We start from the raw sequence: 17,077 nt of genomic DNA, 5'->3' as shown, positions 1-17,077 counted from the left end.
GTTAAAACGGTGTTTCAGGGTATGACTGCGTAATTATGGCACAAAATGCTGTTAATATAAATATTTTAGTGCTTGAATGTATTTCTATACTGTTCATAAATTTCGGGCTGAGAATAACCCAGATCAGAATAGAAGCAAATTTATGCACTACAATATTTACATTTTCTCAGTTTTTTTCTGCGTGTTATGTTGCCCAGCGTTAACTTTTGCCCCCAAATAACCGAAGTTAAAGAACTCTTCTAAAACAGAAAGCATGAATTGAGGAAGATGATTTATTCTTTAGATCACATCCAGTATAAATTTAAAATTTACCAACCGTCAAATGACGAAGGGGTGTTTTTAAATCCATTCAGACAACTTCCCCTAATTTGAATTCAATATGGATTTTCCACCCAACGAAATCTGGGGGTGGATTTCACGGTTGTCGAGAAAATTTTTACGTGCATACGGGCGTGAATTGAAACGCTATTGCGTGGTTTGGACAACAGGCGAACGACGCAATTGCATAAACCCAATATTTGAAAGGGAGACAATCTTCCTTGCATGTACGGAATGAAAGGGAAGGAGGCAATTCTCTTTACCTTTGCTTTTAAGAAGGTAGATTACGCGGCATTTTTGACGTTTACGCAAGCTGTGTATATATTATCCCATGACTAATTTTGCTGCACACCCAATGCCAATCATTTCATGATCAAATCCACCTTTTTAAGACGAGGCGGCTACTGTCGTTTCACAAAAGGGGAGTTTAGCAACGAGAACGGCGACGGCAAGGAGAACGTAAAAAAGGCAATTGGCTTCATAACCAAAACAATAACTCTTCACACGTGCATTACACTTTTTGGGACATTTCTTTGCCGTCATTGCACGACTAGGACATTAAATTTCCTGATGGGACGTTTTATGGAGGACGTAAACACACGACGGCGAAATATTCTTTCTCTTTCTAAACTTGGGTGAAGTCTCCAAGTAATTCAACTCCAGGAAATTTCATCTACATTTGACATTTAAAGCGAGATTGAATAATCGCGACGACGTTTGAAAAAACGCGAATTCACGTTTTCGCTGCCATCGCTGTCGTCCTTGCTAAAGCTCCCCATGTTGTCTAAATGACGGGAAAATGGAAAGACAACACAACTTAATCGAAAACTAGAAAATTGTACTTCACCGGTTTCATATATCGACAAACTTTTCTTGTTTTGTTCAACTAGAGTTTATTGTGGGAATCGGGTTTCTTCAAGACCAATTTGGCAAATTTGGAAGAAAAATCATAGACAAGCAAAGCTGAAACACCATCTAAAGAAACACAAACAGAACCCTGTTGTATTTCATCACATTCTTTGGGCGTCTTCCAGGGTGAACTCTTGGGAAATATATAAACGTTGACGCGCGTAACATTCTCCCCTCCCTCCCCCCGAAATGGATAATTGTCACATAACCTTTCCGTGAAATACACACAGCTACTTGTGTTGCTAGGCGAATTTTGCAAACCCAGGATTCATTTGTGAAGGCGTCTCTGAAATTTAAGAAACCTGTTTTCAACGACTTGGTCTTCAAAATAATTTGATTGGTTTCTAAGCTTGGTTTCTCAAACTTGTTTTCATTATTGCACAAGAAAGACAGGTAGATTTTCTTGGCACCCGTATCTCATGAAACTTTGCAAAAACCGTATTTCACCCAACATCATACTGATAAATGCCCTACAGTACTAATAGGCGAGGTGATAAATATATTTAGAAATCCTAACAGAATCGAAAAAATATCATATAGCAACATAATTTAATATCTAATAGCATTTACGCAGTTTTGTTTTGATCATTAAATTTTTATCTCCACCCGCAAAACCAAGTGAAACCCGACAAACTCTTCCTTCAATGACCAGAAATTCTGACCCTCATTCAATTCCTAAGAGATTCCACCCATTTCTTTATTTAATACATGTAATTACACTTGAATACAACAAAGAGCAAGAAAAAATTCGGTCTGGTTCCGAGGTACTCGTAAAATGTAAATATGTCTGCGTCTAGCTTAGAACACACGCCGAAATTAAACGTTCTGTTCTGTAATATAAAAATCGAAAAGTTCAGCTATTTTCTTGTCCGCACTCGAGACAAATCTATTTACACACGCTAGGTAAATCTACAATCTATAAATATATGAAAAATTTTAACTGTTACTCTTAATATAAATTAAAACGAACCCAGTTCTTTTGCATCAACGTTAGAAGTACTTTAGGGTGTGGCGAACGAGAGTCCATCCCCATAACAAAATAATCACTTCAACCTCATAATATAATTTTATCTCTCACAACATTTAAAAGCTGAATATACCAGCAAATGCTAGCAAAATATTTTCAGAGGACATCGGTTGCTAGTTAGCATATTCGACATTTAAGTCCACCTCAAATAAAATTGAATTGCAGAGCAGGACTTGCTGCGTTTGAATAAAATTGTCGCTTCTAAATATTCGATCCCTGCTTGGAAAGTTTATACAGTCTTCAACTGGCTGTTACCACCATACAAAATATTCCTTTAGACGTAAAAAATATCCAGTTGGCTTCTTATTGAAGCGAGATTCCTCTCCAGAAATGTCTTAACTCCGTACGTTTGTGAATCCAATCTTTTTCCCTAAGTTGATGGTGATTGCAAATGTCAACTAAAGCTAACGATGAAGTGCGGTCTATAAATATTCCAACGTTAAATTATCACACAACAACACCCTTGGTCTTCTTCCTCGGGTGACGATTTTTTTTCAGCGTCTTTCTTCTCTTCGTCATCTGTTGATTTTTCCGGGTCCTTTTTCTCCTCCTTTTCGCCACTATCGGCCTCTTTCCCCGCTGCTTCGCCTTCACCGCCTTCGCCCTCTGCAGGAGTTTCATTCGCATTTTCCTCCGCTGCCTTCTCTCCGCTTTCGCCTTCGTCTTCTGCTGGCGCAGGTTGTTCCTCTGAGGCAGCAGCGGCCGGAGCTTCTTCGCCTTCAGCGGACATGACTTCAACTTGAAAATCCTCTTGCTCACTTACAAAGGTGCGTCTGTCCTAAGTGAAGCCGGGCTTCCAATGTTTATCCTTCAAAACGCACCTCCTCGCTCTTCAAACAACACGCGCGAAATGGCATAAAATATTTAAAAAGCGTTCATTTGGCCGTTTCTATGACAATACTTTTCAACTCTAGGGAAGTTGACAGGCCATGTAACATTTAACCAATCGCATCGCGTGTTTTAGCTTTCTGCATGAAGCGAACCGCAATCCACCTGCAATTTTATTCAGCACAGGATTAAAAACTCTGGCACAAAAATGCAAGCTTCAAACCAAACTGTTGATTTCAAATTTCTAGCCATTTTTTTTTCTAAACATTATATTGACACGCCATAACAGGTACAAGAACGAGCAATTCTCGGCGTGAATAATTGCTCTTTCACAATTAAAATTCTGTACAAGTAAAATATAAATGCCGGACAGACTTTTTTGTAATGGACAAAAAAGATTTAATTTTAATTATGTTTTGTTTACTTGATTCCAAATTTATCATGTTACAAATTCGCGAAGAAACCCCGCTATCATAACCTGTTGCTTAATATGCGCCACCCACGTTAAACGCTATGCTAAATTTCTTACAATTTACTGACATAGATCAAAGAAAAAATGCTTTTAGAGTGACATAAATGTCGACAATGATTTGATTAATTGCTATGAACGTATAGCGACAAAGTATTCTTCAGAAACTTTCAGAAAGGAAATTATTGAGGTTGAAATGAAACGCAAATATTTGTTTAGTTCTAAAAATCCTCCTTCTTAATGATACAGCATGAACTGTACTTTGTATTGCTGTAACAAAAAACGAAATAGCTGTGTCTAATTAAAAAGAAGCCAAAACTATTAAGTGGCTGAAGGCGAAACATATATAACTAATCAAGATATTTTCATATATGGTAATAATTTTATTCCTAACCATCACAACAAGTGACATTTCGTGCAAATTATCTCAAAAATAGCAACGTAAATGACATCAAATAATTGCACGCAAGAGAAACGAAATTGTTTTTCCTTCGATGGTTTATAACCCTCGTCTTCTTCGGTCTTCGTGGACTGGGTCTTCCTTACCTTCAGTTGCAGACACTATAAGAATCAAAACTACAAAACGTTTACTTTTCAATTAAGACACTTGAAGACCTGCTGCGCCTCTAGCAAGCCATATTGTTTTTCAGCAATTCTCGCAAAATGACATGTCAGGTCTTTGCTTTGGTGAACCGCGAGTTATGATGGGTCTGATCTGACAGATCGCAGAAAATTTTAACCAATCAATTTTTCAATTCCACGGCTTACGATGTTGTAATCTACTTCTGATGTATCGCTCGTCCAGCAATGCAAAGAACTCCCGCTATTAAAACCTGTTACTTTGAAAATGAACTCTACAGGTCATCTTCGGGATTTGAACGCAAATTTAAATCTAAAGCCGCGGCCACACGAGCGATTTTTTGCTCGCGCAGGTGATGCGATTTTTTCAAACTTTGTCGCGTCGCCAGCGCGAGATGAAAATCGCACGTGTAGCCACCCTTGAACTTGCGACGCGACAGGTGAAAAAATCGCGAGAAAAAAGTCGCCAGAATTGAAATTTTCGCGACAAAATCGTAGACATAGCGCCCGTGTAGCCACCCTGCAACTAAGCCTCGTCATCCGCAATAGCTCGGGAAACGCCGGGATATCAACGACTGAAATTTCCGTCAGCATTTGATGGTAAAATCCTTGTTCCTTTCTCTTTGCGAGCCACGGACGGACCCACGTTGACCTTTTCTTAATTTTCTTCTTCCTTCGTTTGCTTTTTATCGTCAAGAAGAAGAATGCAAATAGGCGAAAAAACAATATCCTCGTCCGAAAGGGCCTTCCCCCAAGTCTGTTTATAGCGCCAGGTCTCTTGAAGTATGCGATTCACGCGGCTTTCAATTTGTCGCCAAACTCGCTAGAATTTGTCACTCGTGTAGCCACCCTCTCGCGCTGGCGACGCGACAAAATTTGAAAAAATCGCATCACCTGCGCGAGCAAAAAATCGCTCGTGTGGCCGCGGCTTAACGTCGTTTGCTTTAAAACAATTTTTTTCAACAGGTTTTCTGTCCACCACGCGCATGCGTTTTTGTTCATTTCCGCTGCCTCGTAAACGACCAACCAGTTAACCGTCTAATGTATTCAGTTCCCAGCCAGCTCTATTCCAACCTGCAGAGCGCGGTTTTAGTCGAGCGGCCCTATCAGGTACTTCTGATTTAAAACTCAAGTTGTCAAATTCGCCTAAAATGTGTTTGAAATTCGTGCTACTTGTCCTTACAATGATGATACTTGTTACTCTATTTTGAACTACATAAATAGAGGAGTGAAAAAAATGCCTTCGTTACTACTAGATTTTAAGCTGTAGAAACGAACAGAAATGTAATATCTAGTGAACTGATTGCTTAATTTTGAGCATCAATTCATATTTCAATTGATTTTTGAAACCTTTATAATTCGTGAAATGTACAGGACAAGTTATCACTAAAACTTTACAGCAACATATCAAAAAAGATAGGAATTGAAACACAAAAACTTTTATCGCCTGGCGGGTTTGGTGTGTATTCGGGATTTGGGAGAATTGAACCGCAGACACCTTAATTAAGTAAAAAGGATGCTCCAGTTTGTTTCAAATACATGGTAAGTTCATGATAAGCTTTGCGCTGTTTGCATAGCATTTCTGGCTCCGTCTTTGTCACCAATTTTTTCAAGACACTTAGCCAGGTAGTAAAATCCAAATGCCCTGTCAGGTTTCAGTCTGGTTATCTAAAAGCAAACAAAGAAGGGTGTTTAAACAATGAAGACTGCAAGAAACATTACCTGTTGAATAAATCGCGTGCACACTGTGTCAAAAACATTTTTCAGTGTTAACTCAACCGTGTAAAATGAGATTTTGACATACTCTCCCCCTTGTGCATGAACGCTTGTAGCTGCGTGAGCGACTAGAGGCTGCTACAAGATAATGCTCGCAGTGTGCTCCATTCGATTACACCAAATCTGCTTTACTTTCATCAGTAAGGAGCAAAACTAATCGTCACGTGGTTTCCGAGCTTGGCGCCTGTTACATGTTACATGTTACATGTTACACGGATATTTTCACCGGCAGATGACCAAGATTAACAGAGGTTCAAATTTGAAAACGTCGGGCGGACGTTTTCAAATTTCGCTGTCGTAACGCACTAAAAATCTCCGGTTGTACTATATTTTGGTTCAACCTTTCCTCTTAGAATCACTATTAAAATTTCTTTAAATTACTGATTTAGAAATTAATTAACACAGTGTCCAAAGTTTAAATTTAGTTAATTTTGGCCAAAAATTATGATATCTCGCATGATACTGCCCCTTTAATTGGAATAGGCTACACGTCTTTTGCTCATGTTTTAATTCCAATTTTCTGTTCATGCTTTTGTTTCGCATTCCGTCGGGTTCATCGAGTTAGTTTCCATCGTGGTTAATTGTCATTGGTTTAATAGTTAATTAGTTGGTTAGATTTAGTAAAATCGTGATCAAATGAAAGGGGCAAGTTACATTTATACTTATATACTAACCTCCTTGTATTGGCTTGCCGCATTTTTATAATCACCCTGGTAAATGAAAACGTATAGTCATTAGCCGCCATAATTCTAAAAAACAGAAGCCTACAGAAGTCCTAAAGTTCAACTATTCGATATCATTTTATTATCAAAACGTCCCTCTAAAAAATATTGTTTCCTTTGTTATCGCCCAATTTATATTTTCCACTAGTAAGTGTGTTCACTTCCGGTATCAGAAAACCCGGAAGTCTGTTAGTCCTAAGAAGGACTGTTTGATGTGATATTTACATTGATGTCACCTCAAACAGCCCTTCTTAGGACTACACTGACACTGATGATCATTATATACCCACTTATGACATGACTGGGTTCAAACCTTGCTATTATCATTTAGTCTAATTTCGTTGTGGCTAGATGAAATGTTACAAGTGTTCTGAAAGCCTTTTTAATTCTTCTTACAGCGCTGTTCAGTTGTTTTTCTCACGTGGTTTATGACACGAAATCTCAGATTTTTACGACCGTAGGAGATCGATACCATGCTACCCTAATCACGTGACCACTTGTCAGATAACGCCACCCATTCTGCATGCATTGAGTGCCTATGTTTTCTAATGTCAACTCCTCGTAAGCAATCACATCGTAGCTCCGTACCTTCTTAAAAAGGAATTCTCCGTAGTGGACGTGTCCATCAAAACTGTCAGCGTGAAGTTTAAGAGCTTCTTTAAATAACTGGTCCGCTTTCATCGCGTTTCCATAGTGATTGTAATATCTAGCGAGATCAAGCCTAGCTATTACAAACAAGGGATCCATTTGTACAGCGGTCTCGAGTGTCTGCAACAGAGAGTTACGGATTCGTGATGGTCGACAGGAACGTACAGCTCTCATACTTCGCCTCTGTCATGGCGTTTTCACAGTTCGGTCAATTGTTAGATCCGTTTCGGATTACTTTTTTATTTCAAGTTAAGTTGAAATTCCGGTCCGCCTGAGAATTGTGCAATACCTGTGATGGGTTAAAAAGGGGAGTCTGAATTCCTGGGAATTCAAAAAAATAATTAACAAATCGACGGCAGTTTTCTGTTATTTATACTCTTATAAACCATAAAATGACGTCATAAAATGTTCACAACTCAAGAGGAACCACAAGTCGTAGGCAAGTGGTTTCACGGTCAAGTTCTGAACATTTATGGCGTCATTTTATGGTCTATAAGAGTATAGACCACAGCAAACTGCCGTCGATTTGTTTTTACAATAACATGGAAAGATTAAGAGAGGAATTGCCTTTATTTCTGTTGAAAAAGCGCGCGCGTTACATCTGACATCATTTTTATTGTCTGTGCTCTTATAGACAATAGCTACGAGCCAATCAGCGCGCGGAAATTTTAACAGTTATTGTAAAAACGGTTGAGTAAAAACGAAGTATTCAGACATAGATCTGAAAACAAGCACAGGGATAAGAACAACGTCGTAAAACAAGAGCGAAAAGCGATTTACGTACGCACAGTGGGGCTGGGTTATTATGCTCAAGCTTACGCTTGGGCTTGCAGTTTTTCTAATCTAATGCCGATTCTTTTCTGTCAAACAAGTGCCGCCCAGCCTTGCACTGCTCAGAATGAAGCATCAGCAAAAGTGCAGAGAAAGGAGAAAGTGATAACGATCATTCTACAACTTTCTTTTAATAGAACTTACCTCGATAGCTTGTTTAGTATTTCCTTTCCTAAAATATTGGTCGGCAAGCTTATGAAAAACCTCAGTGCTTTCTGAAATGAACGAGAATAACAAGTAATTCGTAAATTCCAAGAGCAGTTTCAAGATAAACGTCTCAGTCAGTTCATGCTTTGAATAATCTTCTTTATTATAGGTGTTTCATTCCGCTGAGACTTGATCATAACTGTAAGGAATGAAGGAACAAACTAACGAACGGACGAACGAATGGACGAACAAAAAACGAATGAAAGAACAAACGAACGAACGAATGGATGAATGAATGAATGAATGAATGAATGATTGATTGATTGATTGATTGATTGATTGATTGATTGAATGAATGAACGAACGAACGAACGAACGAACGAACAAACGAACGAACGAACGAACAAACGCACGAAAGAAAGAACGAATGAACAAACGAATGATTGAATGAATGAACAAACGAACGAACGAACAAACGAAGGAACGAACGAATGAATGATTGAATGAATTTGATCATATTTCCCTCATTAAAACATCAATTCATAAAATGGATTAACCATCATTAAAGCTTTCAATTGATGGATGCTAGCCCATCCCAGCTTTTTGTTAGCGGAATTTTAGTTTAACATGTAATGAGCTTACTTGAAAGAGAGCATTAATTTGAGAGACAGATTTGCCCCCTCGGCGCAAGCGCAAAGGTTGTTACACTTGAGGTTTACCTCTCGAGCGAAAAAATCCTGTCGCCCGCGCCAAAAAAACATCGCTTTTGTGGCTGTGGCTTTGTACTACAAATAAAACGTAGACTTAAATACCTGGTAATAAAGATGACAGCTCTTGGAAAATTTCCAGATCTGCTTTCCCTTTACCCGCTGTTAGGAAAAATAGTCAGTGTAAACACAAATTTATGTTCCTTCGCGGTGATTCAATGTATTGCCTTTGCTAATTATTTTTTTCATAACGAGGACTTTGGAGTCAAGGAATATACTTGGCCTTAGTGTTTAACAAGGGGGTGGTGGGATGTGATACCAAACGAATCTTCCTGTTTGCATTTTGTTACAGTTTTCAGAAAATAATTAAATGTTCAAAACTCAAGTGGAACCACGAGCCGTAGGCGAATGGTTTCACTGCCAAGTTTTGGACATTTTATGGCGTCATTTTATGGTCTATAAGAGTATAGACCAAAGATGTCAATTTTACGGGGAGTCGGAGATGTGTGGGAAGGGCAATTTTTTGGGAGGATGGGTCGAAGTTTTTGGGTCGTAAGTTGCGCGCATAGTTTGGGCAATTTGTCGCAAAAGAAAAATCTCCAGACTTCAGATCTTCAGAGGTTATTATCTTTGTTAAAAAAAGTGTGACCATTTAAATTAAAGGCACTTAATAGTACCGCTAACAACTGATGAACGCTGTAAAACCGATTCTTGTCCTGGATTAATGTGAACTTTGATTCAAGTTTAATATACTAATCGGTAAAAATTCTTCCAAAAGATTTTTTGCTCTCAGTTTTGACTTAAACTTTTCTTTACCTTTAGCTTGAAATAAGGCTCTTAAACCACTTTTTAAGAGCGAAATAAAAGCCTCGATTAACTTTTAATCGTAGATCAGCGTTAATCGGCTTTCGAACAACTCGGCCCTGGTCTATTAACAAAATCCGCTTGAATATAACTGAGTCATGTTCCAGTATAGGCAGTCTTGCGAATCCAAAATGTACGAACTTACATTTGTAAAACAGCTTCTCGATTTCTGTGGCAGCGTTGAACTTTTGGATTCCTATTGCCATTGTATCACCAATGTTCACTGTCCCATGATAATATGACTCAGGCTGAAAAAGGAGTAAAAAAACATCCGTAAAGACCTATTCCAGAAACTGTCTTAATCTGTAAATATCTTGGGCTGGTGCAAAGTTTTATTTTATAAAGCGGTTTTCTATTAGAGGACAATTTGGTTTTAGTTTTACTTTTTCATGATCGAAAAAGTGGCATGCGAGATATTTTTAGCCAATCAAATAGCATCGTAAAGCAAAAGCATGCGCAAAGCGAACGTGAATTTCTTCGGACACTCAATTTAAAACCGATCTAATACTGACAGTGAAATAACATGACTCGTAGAAATAAACGTTTAGCGCCCCCCTCCTCCTTCCCCGACCACAACCTCATTTAGTCTACAACTGGTGCAAAGCGCAGGACAACATGTAACCGGTGCCAAAAGCAAGAAGTGGGAAATCGAGCCAGCGATTCCGGTGACATTCGCGGGAAAACATTAAGCGGTACATGTACGAAAAATAATGATTAACAGCGGCCAAGCGCTGGAAAATATGAAAGCGGTACTATCTTTGTTTAGCGTAGTTTTTTATTTTTTCACGTGGGCTTCGTGCTGACCCGGCCAATACGAAGATAATTTGATGTACGACTTTGTGTATAAATAACGATTATGATAATGATGTTGTTGATGATGATGATGATGATGGATGACTGATGATGATGAAAATGATGATGATGATGATTATGATGAAGCGCAGGAGGAGGAAAACGGCGCAAGATATCATGATTTGTGGTGCCATGCGCGGGAAAATATGAAAACGGTACCAAGTTTGGAAAATTCACATGAAACAAATCATAATTGTTTCTCTTTTTAGGCAGCCTGTTTAGTATGGTAAAAAAGAATTCACTTGTTTTGTATATTAACCACTTACAAATATTTTAGCGCTCACAAAGGACCCATGCAAACACATGTTTTGTCCTTTCGATAATTACTGTAAGAACTCTCTAACGTCTCCACTAAACTTACCAAGTAGAGAATTTCTCCTTCCTCCTGTATACATTCCAAAGGTTTGTCTTTTGGTTGTAAGTCGGGATAAACTTTATTTATCCAATCTAGCTGAGAAAAACTTGGCCATACACCTGAAAATAACAGGGCAGAAGATACCCGGTACACGATGTTAGCATTTTGCATACGTATTTCCCAATACTATTGTTTGTGTGCACATTTACAAGAAACTCGTGCATCTTCTGAATGATATAATTACTTATACAACAAGTTTAAAATTATTCAACACATTGTAACACTGCCTAAATATGGTCATGGTGCACCCAATGTTCGTCGTCCGTAGTTAACAGATGTCCTACGATTTACGTAATTTCGTGTGTCGGGGAGAAAAATGGTAAAGTAAAGATCGTCTCCAGCTCTTCTTCAATAGAACTGTGTTGTTATCAATGTGTTGAATAATAAAACAGTTATCCTGCTCAATCTTGCGGAATATCCCCTGGTTTTATTGTTCCGCATTATTCCGCGATTTTCCGCAAGTTTGAGCTGGATAATTGTTAAAAATATCTCTTGACTACTGACGGCGAATATTCAGTACAATATTTGGGCAGTGTAACGATGTGTTGAATAATAATTGTCTTTCGTTGGGTTGCCTGTGCTATATTGCGTGCGCATGCTCTATCTTACCTCCTGGTGGTGTTTTTTGAGGTGGGTAAAGAAACCAGCGTTTCCTTCCAAAGATAACTCCATTCCACGCATCCGCATGCTTATGAAAGCTTACACCAGACCCTGAGCCTCCAAGAAAAAATATGCTGGAATCCACTCCGTCCTGAGAAAAGAATTTAATAGTTAAAAGAGCGGTTTCCAATTGAGTGTCGTAAAATCAAAACCAAAGTAATTACTCTGGCCAATCGCAACAAATGTAAACAGCGTAGTGAACCAATCAGAATTCGAAGTAAATACCGGCATGTAACTGGCGTCAAGCGCGGGAAAACGCGTGCGGCCAAAACACGATTGGTTCTGGTTTTGCTTCTCATTGGCTGAGAAAGTGGCGCAAGTTTTGTTAACCAATCACAGAGGGTAGTAATGCCAAACCAAAGTAAACGCGAAATTACTTTCGACACTCAATTGGAAACCGCTCTATTATTTCATGTTACGTTTAGTATCAATCGACATAATTTTGCTGGTGGGATTCATGATTTAACTAACTTGAGCCTTAATAGTTCAACGAACAATACTATTTATGCGGTCTACTCTTCTAAGGGGATCTAGAGTTCACGAAAGCGAGGTTGCCAATCTCGTTCCCAGGCTTTTCCAGTTTACGAGGAAAAAGGCCTGGTAACGAGGTGTCAAGGAGGACAGAAGACAGAAACGAATCAGACGATAAATATAACTGAAACGAAGGATGAGACGATCAAATTGAAGTTGCATGTATTCACGCGCTTCTAGCACCGGTTAAGGTCACACGTTTTCACTCGGTTGCTGTTTCTCTCGCCTGATACCTGAGACCACTTTCCGGTCTTTACTATGGGTCACTCATCCGCACATTTCACGACACCTGTTACCAGTTAAAGGCAAACTCGAGTTCTGTCAGTCAACCTTTTTCGCTATCTGCTGGAAAATGTGATATTGGAAAATTGTCTTGACATCGTTTGCACTTAGTTGTGAACATAGTAAGGCCTACTAAAAAGATTGGTTTTACCTTTATGTTAAAATACTCCGGTACTTTTATACTCTGCGGAAGATCGCTTTGGTTGTAAAAGGATCTATCAAACATGTACCTAAAATGGAGTTAATGGAATGAAGTTAGAAAATTGACGAAAAATACCCCAGCTGCATGCGCGCGTTGATGACAAGCACTTAGAAATCGTTGGCCCAACTTTTTCAAATACCGTTGGAGAGTTCAATAAGCTGTTTTTATCTGTTTGAATCGCATTCAATTTCGGAAAGTTAGCTAAATTTTTTATTTACAAGCGTCCTTTAGTAATTAGAGAAGCTATTTTTGCAATAGTTTTGATAGCTTTTGCAATGACGAAAAAGCAAAAATCCCGCGACGAGTTGTCTGCAAATTAGCCTCAAGCGGCTTCTATTGCGCCTGTGCCTCAACTGACATATTAGCTTTAGCCAAAACTGCAAAATCAATCAAGAGATGCGCACGCAAGTAGAAGGACATGGGATTTGAAAACTCACTCGCTCGCTGCGATCACTTAGTCTATTCAATTCCTCGCACATAGACAAATCTCGGATCTTTATTTTTCAATCAAACTCACATGGGTTCTTCGTTATGCTCCTTTTCGTGCATCATGTCCAAGTATTCGTCAAAAGATGTCTCTGTGTCACCGTTGCCTCCACTCCGTACAATATCTTCTGATGTCCCACTAAGAACGGACCAATCACTGTACATCTTGAGGAGACTGGCCTTTGTCCATTTCATTGGATCCGTCCAATCAGAAGCTCCATTTTTGAAATGTACGATCAATGGCTTCTTATACCTGCAAGAAAAATTAAATGGATGCGAAAGGTATAGTTCCGCAGTAAAGAAGGGCGAAAACAGGAGAAAAATGGGGTCGAAAGTAAGTCGACTGCGTTGAACACTTCTTCAACACGCCTGTACAGAGTTAACATGGTCTAGCCTAAAGAAACAACGCGACAATGCACAGACAAATTTAGCCTTAAATAACCGACCCTCCGACCCACTGACGTTAAGTCCGATCGAAATACGGTCCAACTCGCTAGTTCTACACCTCAACCCATTCAGAAAGGTAAAGTGCGTTCCTCTGCGTGAAGTCACTTAGAACGCCATTTCGTGCGCCTTTGATGTCGAACAAAGATGTTTGGTATAGATGAGAAGACTTTAGATTTTTAGATCCGATATGCTGTACTTTTTAACATAGTTTGGCCATGTACCTGTGAAGGAAAGTTTTGCTTTTCTCATTTAACTTATTGCGACAGCGACATGATATTTCAGTTCTTTTGTTCATTGTTCGTAGACACGCGCTATGACGTGGACGGATGTCTGAATTTGGGCCCATCCGAAACGAGAACCAACCAGCTCGAAACAGCTGTCCACGGTTGCCGCATTCTGTTGATTCTTGGTTTGGTCTCTATCATGTCGCTGTCGTGTTAAGTTTTCTACGCAGTCCGATCAGCCTTGCAGAAATTTGAGTCTTAGATTTTACTTCAAAGTCTTGCTACTCCTTATGGATGCTTGTCAGCAAAGATCTCTTCGATCTTTCCAGAAAAATTGTGAAAAAAAGGTCCCTTCCTGATGCTGCATGATACTGATGGGACACTTAAGACTGGCAAAAAGTTCTCACCTAGAGCTACTAGGGAGAATGGGTGAAATCCTGTTTAAACTTCAGGAGAAACTCGAACAAACTACATCTGATCTTGAATCAAAAGTTACCCTGCTTTGTACATGAGATCAAAGCTCAACTGCTTTCGACCGAATCAAGCACACGTGAAAATTCGAACGTTGGACAAGTCCGAGGGTGGAGTTTGTCCCCTCCCCTTCCCCTCTCCTCTTAAGAAGGTCACGAATTTACAGACGGGGGCGATTTGAACGTGACAACCTTTCGGCTTGTTTTCTGCGCCTTACCTATAAACTCTCTCAAATTCTTCTAAATCCAAACTCTCAGCATCTCTTCTTTCAATCGTGCATAAACTTGTGTTGTATTTCATTTCCTCTTCAGTTGTAGCTCGCTCCCAACCAGTTACTTCCGGTGACAATGGTTCCTGAGTTTCCGTCATGATGATTGATGGCTTGTTGATGACGTAATAGATCATGATGCACGCAACAGGTAGCATCAAACTTGCGGTAATCTTATATGAAGAAGTTCTTGCTTTCTCGGTGTCACGCAAAATTTGAGAAGTTTTGTTCTGTTTTTGGTTTGCCGTTTTACTAGCTTGAGTACGGTTCTTGTTTTTGGCATTCGGTTTCATCTTTTGAGCCTAAAAATTTCCAAGAAATAAACGCACAGAGACTTGGAAAGCATTCTTTTGTAAACATTTCGGATTTTCATACCACTGTTTACGAATTAGAGAATGTATGTTAAAAAATAATCCAAAATAGAACACTTTTCAATTAAGCTAGTGATTACTGATTACTTTATCGAATAATTCAATCAGAAATTGAATTACATACAGTCGATCTTCTCTGTGCGACAACTTCCCGTAAGCGACTACCTTCTTGTGCGACCAAGTCTCGTAAGCGACCACTTTTCCAAAATACAAAAATTTCCCCTGTCAAATCACTATGGTCGGAACCTCTCGTTAGCGACCGCGACCACTTCTTCGGCTGGTGATTTGAAATTTTCATTTTTTGAACCTCCCGTAAGCGACCACTTGACACATGATCCGGCCGACCTCAGGACAAGCAACAATTGGATAATGCGACAACATACAATGTAATTTGTATGGCTAATTCTGCTAATAGGGAGCTTAAGCACAGACGTTTTGGAGCGGCAACCGAAACTTGAATTTTTTCCTTTTTTGGAGCGTTTTCACGCCATCGCGTTGGTAACGTCAAGCCACAGTCATCAACAAGAGCTGTTCCTGTCCGTGGTAATGAGCAAAACCACGCCGAAAAAGGAAACATGAACGTCTGTGCTTAAACTCCCTAATTTGTAAATGTAACGTACTTGAACGCATAAACCACATCCTAAGTAACATCTTTGATCTCCGTCCATGTCGAGTACATTAAGCCTGGTATTGTGGCACGGTAACTTGCGATCAGGCCTTATTCAGTCAGTAGTGTTCTCAATACCTCTTAGGCCTCTTACCTGACAGGTTGTGCTTGTATATTGAGGACCGGCTGCATAATCAGTTCTAAGCATGTTTTAGCTTTCTTTTCAGGCAAACTACCTTAATACATGAATACGAGAAGAATTGAAGTGACTGCGTTTGGTGGGAAAAAAGGTATAACGAAATAATCTTCTCGACAATTTAAGTTGGACATTTTGGAAAGACCATACAAAATATTCGTCAATCTGGATAATTTTCAATCTTTCATTAACCCTGAATTAACTTTCTTTTTATTTCGTCTGGTGGGATTATTTTTTTCTACGGTTTAAACCGCATGAAATTGCGAAAAAGCGAAATTATTGTGTATCTTTAGACCCATCAATCTATCTTAAACTTATTGCCCCAAGCGTAGGTATTATAAATTCGACTGAATTTAAAATTATGCTACCCTATGAAAATCATCAAATTGGCCTCGAGAAAGCTGACTAAAATATAATTACCGTTAATTCCGTAATTTATACGTTAATGTCCTTATACTCAAGTAGCAATTCACTTGGTCCCAATGGTGGTTGATATTCTATTGAGTTTTTCAGGAGACAAAATGGTCTTTCAATTTTAGAGTTTCCATTATAGCTTGGAACTATTGACTTTTGTTCATGCATATTGAAAATACATTATAGAAGAGCACATATAAAAATCAATAATAAAATATTTCAATTCCAGTTTTGACCAACTTGAAGCAAGAACCATACCTTTTTCTGCAGTCCCGAAAGCATTTTAGACACAAATGTACAGACGTGGTATTGGTTACAAATTATAACTTTACGCTAATGTCTCTATTCAAAACGTGATTTATATTGCACCTGACTTTAGAAAGGTAGAAAATGCCATTTACCCAGACCAAAATTCAAATGGTTCGAGTGAACCAAAGAGACAAATGCTGTAGCAAATGCGATTTTTTAAAAACAGCCGTTCCGAGATAATGTTTGAGAAGATCTCGTCTTGCTCTCCCATTTAGGGACTGTTTTGTATTCATATTTCAAAGAAATTGAACGCAGCAAATGTTTACTTATTAGTTAAACACGAAGCAGTCAATGAACATTATGACATCCCAAACAAAATAAAACGTGTTACCTTATGTTTCAACTGTTGCCTATTATAAAACCGCTTTCGTGCGACCGATCAAGTCAGAATTTCAGCTTTCTCAGCGTACTAGCCCTTGACCTGTTGTCAGTGAAGTGGTACGTCAATCTTTATGAATTTTTCCTATCTAAATATGATATTTACATTGCAAAAATTGAATTGGGGGCGAGTCGTTGT

General features: G+C 38.9%; 1 protein-coding gene across 2 annotated transcripts; it reads right to left on the bottom strand.

The window, feature by feature from the left end:
- Window positions 1-5,066: 5,066 nt before the first annotated feature.
- Window positions 5,067-16,998, bottom strand: LOC146475788 (bifunctional arginine demethylase and lysyl-hydroxylase PSR-like). Of its 2 annotated transcripts, none has more exons than XM_085115520.1 (12): window positions 16,892-16,998; window positions 14,613-14,965; window positions 13,285-13,506; window positions 12,717-12,795; window positions 11,702-11,843; window positions 11,039-11,151; window positions 9,971-10,073; window positions 9,067-9,123; window positions 8,252-8,322; window positions 7,217-7,396; window positions 6,581-6,616; window positions 5,067-5,798 (listed from the first exon to the last, which is right to left on the bottom strand). In XM_085115520.1, exons 2-12 carry the CDS (start codon window positions 14,954-14,956, stop codon window positions 5,679-5,681), a joined length of 1,467 nt encoding a protein of 488 aa, XP_084971646.1. In that variant the 5' UTR covers window positions 14,957-14,965; window positions 16,892-16,998; the 3' UTR covers window positions 5,067-5,678. The 2 variants fall into 2 exon arrangements, with proteins under 2 accessions (XP_084971646.1, XP_084971645.1); XM_085115519.1 differs by lacking the exon at window positions 16,892-16,998 and adding an exon at window positions 15,655-16,024.
- Between the last annotated feature and the right edge of the window lie 79 nt (window positions 16,999-17,077).

Source organism: Pavona decussata, unplaced genomic scaffold (genome assembly GCF_977016875.1).
Source record: "Pavona decussata unplaced genomic scaffold, jaPavDecu1.1 SCAFFOLD_83, whole genome shotgun sequence".
NCBI classification, from domain to species: domain Eukaryota; kingdom Metazoa; phylum Cnidaria; class Anthozoa; order Scleractinia; family Agariciidae; genus Pavona; species Pavona decussata.
This window is presented reverse-complemented; position numbering and strand designations above follow the sequence as displayed.

Excerpts from the sequence above, each read along its gene's own strand:
- LOC146475788 (XM_085115519.1), bottom strand. The coding sequence starts at position 15,702 with ATGGACGGAGATCAAAGATGTTACTTAGGATGTGGTTTATGCGTTCAA. Across the intron at positions 8,323-9,066 it reads GCTGTCATCTTTATTACCAG|AAAGCACTGAGGTTTTTCAT; the intron begins GTATTTAAGTCT and ends CGTTCATTTCAG. Across the intron at positions 6,617-7,216 it reads GAGAATTCCTTTTTAAGAAG|GGTGATTATAAAAATGCGGC; the intron begins GTACGGAGCTAC and ends TTCATTTACCAG.